The sequence below is a fragment of the Curcuma longa genome, chromosome 1, assembly GCF_044706935.1.
Source record: "Curcuma longa cultivar G26 ecotype Majalengka, Jawa Barat chromosome 1, ITB_CL_G26_1.1, whole genome shotgun sequence".
Classification (NCBI taxonomy): Eukaryota; Viridiplantae; Streptophyta; class Magnoliopsida; order Zingiberales; family Zingiberaceae; genus Curcuma; species Curcuma longa.
The window spans coordinates 22813034-22823651 of NC_133861.1; the positions used below are offsets into that span (position 1 = coordinate 22813034).

General features: G+C 36.0%; 1 protein-coding gene across 1 annotated transcript; it reads right to left on the minus strand.

The window, feature by feature from the left end:
* Nucleotides 1-287: 287 nt before the first annotated feature.
* Nucleotides 288-3580, minus strand: LOC141839118 (transcription factor HY5-like). The gene is made up of 4 exons (XM_074726788.1): nt 3442-3580; nt 2994-3177; nt 2725-2881; nt 288-596 (listed from the first exon to the last, which is right to left on the minus strand). The coding sequence occupies exons 1-4, from the start codon at nt 3524-3526 to the stop codon at nt 531-533; spliced, it is 492 nt and encodes a 163-aa protein (XP_074582889.1). The 5' UTR covers nt 3527-3580; the 3' UTR covers nt 288-530.
* Between the last annotated feature and the right edge of the window lie 7038 nt (nt 3581-10618).

The window sequence follows — 10618 nt, forward strand, 5'->3', positions numbered from 1 at the left end:
TATGCAGTAAAACAGTCTTATTGTTGGAGTTGCAGTAATACTTTGAAGTAAAACTGTTTGTGTTTCCTTTGTACAAGTTTTTCACAAGGAAAGAAGTTCGAGAGTGACTACTATGAAAAACAAACATATACTCATGGCACTTGATCTTACGAAGGTTATAATCAATCTTCAGCACTCATCCTGAATTGATAAATTTAACACAATAAAACCGACTGATAGGCTGATTTTGTTGCAAATAACTCAAGTCAAAACTATGAATAGAAGACATGTTCAAACTAAATCCACAAAGTATGAATCAGAGAGCATGTTTCAAGCTTCTTTTGATTCAACTATATCTCCGATATGAAGCAATCAAACACAAAAACAGTTTTTCGGCTTACAAAAACACAAGATGCACCACTACTTGGAAGATGAAGGATCATCGAGAACAGGTACCTAATCAGTAAACAGAAATACAAGGAATGATAATCCGATCTGGGCAAGTTTCTCAATCATTAATGTCCTTCGCAAGGGAGAGGTCCTACTACATTCTACACGCCTTCTCCAGAGATGCTACTTCCAGAGCCTCTCCTACCAACTGTAGTATTTTTCAGTATCTGCAAGAGAAATACAGAGTTTCAGAGAGATTTTCACTATAACAGGTGTCGACCAGGTTTTCAAATTATGAAGTCTACAATCAACTAAAAGCAGCTGATACAAACATGAAGAGCATACAGAGTTTCTAAGTTTGAGAAAAACTAATAGACAGTGAATTGGAAAAATCCCACTAGAAACGAAAAGTCCTGCAATAGAAAGTGTGTATAAACTCTCTAACAATGAATTAGAAAACTTGCAGATGTCACATTCCAATTGAAATCACCAATAAATCATGATGAGATCACCAATAAATCATGATGAAAGCCAGTGTGTGCGCCATGCATTTATCCACACAAGCTTGTGCTGTTATCTTCATGATCCCTCCAAAGTAACCAACCCAACATAAAAAGTGACAATTGGTACGGATGAAACCTATCATTCCACTAGCCAATTGGCATGCGAAACGAAGTGAAACAAACCTCATCGTTGAGTCATCCTCAATCGATGAGGCTTATTTTGCCTAGAACAAGTGAGCTGAGGAGAGGGGTGAAGCTGCTTGTTTGAGGAATGAGTTGAGATGAGACTCAATGCGCCCTCACTGATTTATGCTTTCCTTACTTCAGAACAAGAGGCTTCAAAGTGAATTGAGGAGAGGGCATGATGCTTCGTGATGAGGAAGCACTTGATGCTTCTTTGGCAAGTGAAGAACTAGGGTTTCATTTGGTTGTGTCACTTTTGTCTTCTTTTTCCTCCTCCTCCGTGCCAGCAACACATGCCAACGACACCATGTATCAACACAAGCAAAATAGCATCCCCAAAACCCCAAACTCAAAATGTAACTTTAAACCTTAGCTACAAATGCTTCAACACTCAATGGCTCATGTCGCTAAAAGTAGTTGAACACCACATAGAAATCAGGTCAATCTCCTTGTCGTAAACCAAAAAAAAGTGAGATTAACAAGACACACTATGGACACTAGTAGATAAACAAAAGCTAGCATAGGTTTTGTATTATTAAGGCGAGATGAATAATTCACACACGTAGGCAAGAAAAAAAAACTAGGGAAGAATAGAAACAACGAGAAGACCTAAAGGGGAATCTAGTAGAGAAAAACTTTTGACAATATGAGAGTAGGTTGTGTCTCCTAAAATTAACAATTTATATCAAACCTTTGATGGAGTCACATAGACTTGAGAAGAGATTTTTCATTTTAATCTCTGATCATATTAATCCATTATTATCCACAATATCAGATTACTGATTTCCATGTTGTACATATATATCCCTTTATACAAAAATCTCTGCATCTCATCTGCATAGATTTCTGGCTTTTCCCCTACTCGAATTGTGGAATATGCATTTAAGTCAAATTTTGAAATGAATCATTACCTCTGAAGCAAGACATTAATCATAAAATGCATGATTCAGATGTGTGATCGATAAAAGCTAATTGCTTTTGTTTTTCATCTAAGGTAATTTGTAAAATTCATAATAATTATTTTTAACATACAACTCTAATGACCCAAAGGTTGACAAAGAAAAAAAAACCCCTCTCCCATAGACATAAATAAGTATAAAGTTCTAACTATGTAGTAGCATTATTAGAACCCATATTTTAAGTAAAACACTCTACTTCAAAACAATTGGAACCCTGGAAATCCACTAGAAATTTCAAACATTTCAAAATTCAGAGCAAAAAATACCATCATCCCACACACTCCATAGCCAGCCCATGTCGAACTACAAGGCCAACATAGTTTGAGTTGAGAAATATTAAGGGGTATGAGAAAAGGAATGCACAACAACCTCCAATTGTTCCAAGATCATGCCACAACTCCCACATATGAAACCATTAAATCCTAGGATTTCCATGTTCAAACCATATTCCATACTAAAAACCCCAGAACAGAACCTCAAATTTCAACATGTATCTGACCTAGAATTGGATCCATCCTAGAACTGTAGAATGAGAAATAATTGAAATGCTAATACTCATGGGGAGCACGACTCTTCTTCCTTACATCTGCATCAATTGCTTAAACAAAGACTTGGAATATTCAATTACTCAAGCAGGTACACTGCCTTCCTTGACAAAGAAAAATAAGATATACTTGTCTTCCTACTAAACAAGAGAAAGAAAGCCATACTTGTCTTAGCATGTTGTTTTCATTTTGCAATGTAGACATCCTCTCTTCTAGTTCTGAATTCCTGGCCTCTAAATCCTTCACCTTGGCCTCCAGATCATTCAGGTAGGCCTTCTTCCTCTCCCTTGCTTGCTGAGCTGAGACTCTGTTCCTTAGCAACCTTTGATTTTTTGAAAAAAAAATGACCAAAAGCAGACAACCAGTTCATTATCTGAACAAATCATTGGCGAAGCATCCAAACAGAGAGACAGGAGAGTAAAATCCCTCCTAACCTCTTCAGCCGCTTGTGCTCCTTGTCGGCAGGGCTCCTCCCTCTCCGCTTCTGGCCAGACTGAGCGGTGGACTGGGCTCGCTCCGGACCAGCCGCTGAGGCGGCCTCTCTACCGGAGGTCGACGGGCCGGCCAAATCGAATCCGAAATCTGGCACTCTCCTGATCTCCTCGTCGCTCTCCATTCCTATATCAGATCCAAACCTTTGATTTCACCAACAAGACCAACAAAATACATCCAAAAAACCTAAAAACAGGAATCCCATTCCCCATAGAAAAAAAAATTGTAGTCTTGACGAACTAGAGAAGAACACAACAACACATTCATCGAATTGAACGTAAAAAAAGCGAATTTTGAGGAACGAAAATATAATTTTTTCGGAAAAATTACTAAACATTTCAAGTTCAATCACCAGAATCAAACAAGAGCCAGAACTAATCAAAGACTTGCCCTCTTTGCCTTCCATCTGGGGGGCGGAGCTGGACGACCTCTCGCTGCTCGAAGGAAGAGAGCTGTTTCCCTGCTCTTGCAGCATTCTGCTCTACCTCCGCCACCTCCAACAGAAGAAGAAGAAGAAGAAGAAGAAGAAAGACGGCAACTTTGCTTTGACTCCACTGTCGCCCTTCCCTACCATATCTTCTGGGAAAAAGCCGGGAAGGACGAGCAAATCAGGTCGGTTACCTGCCGTCCGATCATGATTCATCGTACGCTAAAAAGATCATGATCGTGGACGAAGGATAGGCCACAAATCGAGTGGGGAATCCAAAGGTGATGAGAAGGCAAGCGTGGATCTTAATTCACCGACCGATTGCTATCGAATCTTGTGGCTGGCATGCCCGCTAGATCCAGCCTTTTCCCTTTTTGTCAAAAAATAATAGATTCGAAATATCTACGCCAACATATAATATCTTGATTAGGAAAAACAATGCCCACTTTTCTGCCTCCGTGGGGACCACGACCACCCATTTAATGCTTGAGATCTACCAAACACAGCAATTAACAATTCAATTATTACTATATATATAAATAAATTAAAATATAATTTACCATTTTTTCAGAAAATCAAAGGGGCCTGTGTCCTTTGTGAAAGTTCGCCTCATTGAGAGAGGGAAAAATAAAAAATAAAAAATGTACCTCATATTCCAGAAATATCTGTTGATGAAAACAATTTTGATGAACTATTCTATACTATTATTTTTTATTAAAATTATTCCAATGATATTTGATTAATTTTGATCAAGTTAAATTAGTTTTGATCAAATGTAAATAGTTTAATTTGACCCATTTTAATTAATGTTAAGATGATTTTAACTATAATTACTTAGTAATTTTAGCTAACATTACTATTTAAGTCGAAGTATTTTCAAAATTTTAGATGTTCTTTTAATATTTTTTTAATTTGATAATAATAAAAATAAAAGGTGCCATTTAGATTTTGCAATTTTATTATCTTTCCACATAAAACATGAGAGCAGCAATAAGCCAATAGACATCCATTGGATTAGAATGTCCTCTGTTTCTAGACAATGATTGATGCTGAGGGTTTATTTTTTTCACTTTTAATAATTTTATATTTAATACAATATAAATGTAAATGTATAGAATAAAAATGTAAATTCAATTAATTTAAATTTTCAAAAAAATGTAAAAGAATAGATGATCAATTAGTTTTGGTCATATCTTGATTAAAAGCTTAATCTCTAAAATGGGTAAATTGGAGACTTTGTTGGACGATCTTCCCCGGAGATAAAGGAAATTTATTAAATTAAAATTGAAATCTTCTCTCGAACAAAGGATTTTACTCTTTTCCACTGTGTTTGAGCTCACATCTTTCTTGAAATATATCATGGATTTAGATTTATTTTTATTCTTTAACTAAAAGATCTCATATCAATAAAGTTATCTTTCATATTATGAGCCCATGATCTTCTCTATATATTTTCAATATAAAACTTTAATTATATTCTCAACAAAAGCAAATTCAAACTTATATATTGGATGACCTGAACTGATAATCTCAGGCTGTCAAGCTCCTCACTGTTTGGTTATTCGATCCGAGGTGAGCTGTCGAGTGCCTGCACCTTCAATTGCTCAAGTTGCCGAGTGCTAAAGCTAGTTGAGGTGCTTGAGTGTCATGCTCGAGTGGGATGTGGCTCTCTCGAGTATTGCGTGGTCTAGCAACCTGATGCTTCCTAACTCCAAGTGAAAGTCAAGAGGCTTGCTGAGTGCTCTTGGTCCTGAGTGTTGAGTCGGCACACTCTTGGTCCTATGTGGCTAAGTTAGGATGTGAGTACTCCGAAACTTTCAAGTGTTGAGTTGGAAAGATGATGCCGAGTGGTTGGAGAGCGAAGCCGAGTACTTGGGAAGCTTCCTGAGTCGCGAGTTGGGATATTGAATTGTCTGACTGTCGAGTCTGAATGAGCCACCCAGTTGAAAATAGGAGATGTCGAGGTCTGTGTGCGACACAATTTCTTTAAAATAAATTTGTCTCTTCCGACAGTGTTTAGAGCTTATGATGGGCGTCTATTTTCTAGGATATAACGGTAAAACCATGATCACCACCAAGTATATGTCGGTCGCGACGAACTAAGTTTGCACCCAATTGTTATCATGAAAAATCTATTGAGCGAAAATTGCATGCAGAGAGGAAAACGAGGGGGAAATGAAGGTGGAAATTTTTTTGCTTGTTCTGTGTCTTCCTTCTATGGTCATAGTTGATTAGCCTCCATATATATGAGCTCAGACTCAAAGTAATAGTTAATGGCCGATTAATGTTCATTTATTGCTTTTACTCCTCGAGATTGAAACGTCAATCGTCAACCACTAATGGTTAACCATTTTATCGACAATTACAAATTCAGTTCGCAAAACGTATTCGGGTGGCAAAACATTGTGGAAAATTTTTTGCTTGTTCTGTGTCTTCCTTCTATGGTCATAGTTGATTAGCCTCCATATATATGAGCTCAGACTCAAAGTAATAGTTAATGGCCGATTAATGTTCATTTATTGCTTTTACTCCTCGAGATTGAAACGTCAATCGTTGACCACTAATGGTTAACCATTTTATCGACAATTACAAATTCAGTTCGCAAAACGTATTCGGGTGGCAAAACATTAGTTGATCTTTTTGGATAAATTTTTGCCTTGATCGGTCCGATCGTGGCCTGAATTTGCACCCTTTGTATTGGTGCACGTGATAGAAAATCTCCCCTCATGTATATATTCATACTTCCAATGATTGTGACACATTATAAACTAACCTCTTTGCTATGAAACTCCCAATATGAAATTAAATAAATACTGATACACAATGGAGTCTCCTATTTTTCCACCTTTCTTGTTTTCAGTCAAACTTCCAACAAGCTCAACACCAAGTGTTAGCAATATTTATAGCTTAGTCATTGATTGTTGAGCAAATAGGAACATGTAAGATTGAGGATCAACATCTTGTCTAAAAAAGCATTAGAGTTGAGCTCAAACCTAGTTGCTCTTGTTAAATTTGATCGCATAATGGACTCAATGGAACATATTATAGTTCAAACATCAAATTGACTTTATTTTGTTTGAAAGATCTCTCCTCGTACAAATTGTGTTGAATTATAAAGTGATGTTCCTAGAAGACTGAGTTAATCTTATTAGGACCTTGTAAGTTAGAACAAATATACATCCCAACAGGGGAGGGGTTGAATAACTTCACTTGAACAAACTTGAACTTTTGTCGATGAAGAATCCTCGCTACACACCTTCTCAACTCAACAATGCTAACGCGAAGGATTTACTTGGTATCCGCCTCCTTGAGGCGACTAATCCAAGGATCTTCACTCAGCTTACTCTTCCACTATATTTTCTCCTTCTCGGACAAACCCCGAAGGCGGAGAAACCTTCTTACAACAGATTACAAGTTGTATACAAACAACCAAGCAATACAAGGAAGAAGAAGAGTAAAGATGTTACACAAAAGTGATAAGAATGCTTCTTCTTTTTCAAGAGGTTGCTCCAAGCTTTGTAGATGAACACCAGCAAGTTTCTTGATCACTAGAGCACAAGCACTTGGAGCATAAACAGTGTTGAGTTCTTCCTTCACGAGTAGCTCTTCACCATTCAAACAGGTTCAGTTTTTATGTCATTAGTCGACTGATTTTACCATGACAGTCGACTGATTTAGTCAAACCCAGAAAATGACCACTGAACTATTGAAGTCACGCCAGATTTTTATTGAAATTCAAATTTTAGGCGATTGGTTTTTCACATCAGTTGGCTGGTTTTATTTCAGTCGACTGATGTGAAGATCCAATTAAGTCATTTTACCTTCTGTTCGCTCCCAGTCAACTGAAGTATAAACCCAGTCGACTGAAATATAATCCCAGTCGACTGAAGTATAAACGCAGTCGACTGAAGTGTAAAACCAGTCAACTGAATTTTAAAATCAGTTGACTAACACCAGGATTAAGTGACTGAAATGAAGTCTTACCGAGTTCTTTCCTCGCTTGATCAAGAGTTTGGTCGTCGATCTTCTTGATCTTCATTTGTCTTACCCTATAAGGACTTTCTCATGCCAAGAGCTCGCCTCTTGGACTTCCTCGCTTGATCAAGAGTTTGATCGTCGACCTTCTTGATCTTCATTTGCCTTACCCTGTAAGGACTTTCTCATGCCAAGAGCTCGCCTCTTGGACTTCCCTTTTGCCTCATGCCCGATCTTCTCACCCGCAAGGGCTTTCTTCCATTTGTCTTACCCTTGTAAGGCTTTCGCTCACCAAGTATTCGGTCAACCTTGACCCACTTGGACTTTCCTCTTGCCAACTTCCATATTGGACTTTCCATCTCATGCCAAGTGTCTGGTACTCCATGACCCACTTGGACTTCTCACCATCAAGTATTCAGTCAACCTAGACTTATTTGACATCTTATCAATATATTGATCAAACATCAAAATCCAACTCGAGTCAAACCGAGCTTGGCCAACTTGGTTAACATTGACCTGAGCTTGATTGCACCAACAATCTCCCCCTTTTTGATGTTTAACAATATATTTAAGTTAGACTAACTCTCCCCTTTGGCACACATAAAAAAAAATCTTTTCTCAAAGTTCATTCATCTTATCCAATTTATACCTTTAAGGTGGACTTCCCCCTCAAAGCATGTTCCAACCGCTATCATTGCACCAACAATGATTTTAAAATTCCTAAACCTTTAAGAAAAGGAAATCAAGTGTTTAAGTCATGAAGTTAAAACTTTAACCTTGAATCTAAACCTCCTTCTCATATCCTTATCTTCCCATTTTTAACATTCATTTCTTATTTTCATTAAGAAAATCACCTTTGAATGCTTATCCAAGCATATCACATGGTTAGGGATAGTTAAGTCATTCGGGATGAGCCTAAATAACTTAAGCATATTCATTTTGGTGAAAAATATAAAACCCAGTCGACTGATTACTGATATCAGTCGACTGATACAAAGAAAACTGCACTTTTAATTTTCAGACTGACTTTCAAAAATACATAAGTAATTCCATAATTCTTGAAAAATCATGAAATTTTATACATACATTACTTATGTCAAATAATATCAGGGAAAAATAGTTTTCTAAGAAAATATATTTTTATTTTCAAAAAATGATACAAAGTTGAAAACCATTGAAGACTTCAATGTTTCACTCTAACTTTGTATCAATTTGATCAATGGTGATTCCTATCAACAGATAAACTTCACCAATGTTTTCTAAAATATTTTTGAAATCATTTTCAAAATCAATTTCCAACCATGATCTATGGGCTAAATGTACATGACTTGCACATTAGCTTTCCCCATGATTGGCCAACACAAAAATAATTTGTTTTGACGAAACTAAAGCTCATTTGGTACTTCAAATTGCATCTTGAACTTAGTTCATCATCCTAACATCTCACTTGTATCTAATGTTCCTCAATACACATACAAGTTAATCCTATTGTCTTGTGAGATGTAAAACTATATAATAATTTTTTTAAAAAAAATTAAGGGATCATGCATCTCTATTTAGGTATTCTATATTTGATCATCCTACATAGGATATCAAATAATGTCATTTATATCCTTAATTATAATCGATTGAAATAATGCATATAAATGAGTATGACATACATCAAATGCATAACTTCAACGAAAATTCTATTATAACTTAAATGATCCATGTATGATATGACATGGTTATACCGATTCATATTATCATGATAAGATAAATATGTGAAATGATGTCATAATATGTGATAGGGCATATAAACATGATAACTACAATAGAGTGAAAATACCTAGATTTGAAATCTTAATGTTGTCGTCAAATTATTATGCTAAATACGTAATTCAACATATGTGATCTTATCTCCCTCAAATTGTGCCAAAAATGTATATTTAACACATTTGTTAATTCTATTTCATTTGCATCAATGTTAATCAATCTCAAGCCTTTATTTTTGATCCTCAAGAATAAGATTTCATTTTTAAAATATCACAATACTTTGAAAATATCTTAAAATGCCAACTTCATTATGGTTGAGTTAACTACCCTTCCAATTAAGGTTGGCATATCCTGTGCCCATTAGTTTGAAGAGATCACACTCTTAGGAACCCAATACTTATTGGAGCTCCTTGGGTGCACTAGGTACTCACTAGGGATAATTTCCCTAGATACCTTCCTAATAACTCTCCTAGACTTCTTGGAAGTCTTAGTCATGCTAGTGTCTTCAAGGTTAACACTAGGAGTAACCTCTCTTGTAATCTTGATTTGACTTTTAAACTTAGGATTAGTTCCATAGCTATATGGAACTCTATGGTATGAGGGCATGTTCTCTTTAGATTTATATTTGTATCCCAAACTTTTCTTGCCTTTGAATGGTTCTTGCTCACTTAAACCTCGATTTTCCTTTTTGAACCATTTAATCTTGTTTGTCATTTTCTCTAGGGTCATTTCCAATTTATCAAGTATTGATCTCAAGACTTGATTTTCTTTCTCCAAATTATTAATTCTTAACTTTTCATGATTTCCTTTGACATTTCTTTTTCTAGGCATATGTCTAATTTTCTTAGAATTTTCACTTAAATCATTTCTATTCTTAGGTGGCGTTGTTTCAACATGATATGACCTAAAATTGTCCTTAGAATTCTCATGCTTCTTATTTTCATGATGATTAGCACCAAGATGATAAAATTTATTTCTAACATGCTTATCATGATATAAGGCAATTGCATTATGAAATAATACCTTAGATTTTACCTTAGGAGCTCCCCTTAGGTTTGAGCTTTCTCCTTTGTTCTTATTTTGATGCCTCCCCCTTGGACATTGATTTCGGTAATGTCCTCTTTGGTTGCATGTAAAGCACACAATGTGCTCTTTGTCTTTTCACACCAAGGGTTCAATTTCCTTTGACTTCTCCTTTATCTTAGGTGTCATTTGAACTTTCTTCTTGATTAATTATGGGCACTTACTCTTATAGTGCCCTTTGTTCCTACACTCAAAACATATGATATGATTTTTATTTTTATGAATTGAAATTGATATACCTTCATAATTAGAGCTATCTTGAATTGTTGAGGTGGCATGATCTTCCTTATTGACTCTGGATGTTGATGATTCATCTTGTTCCAATGT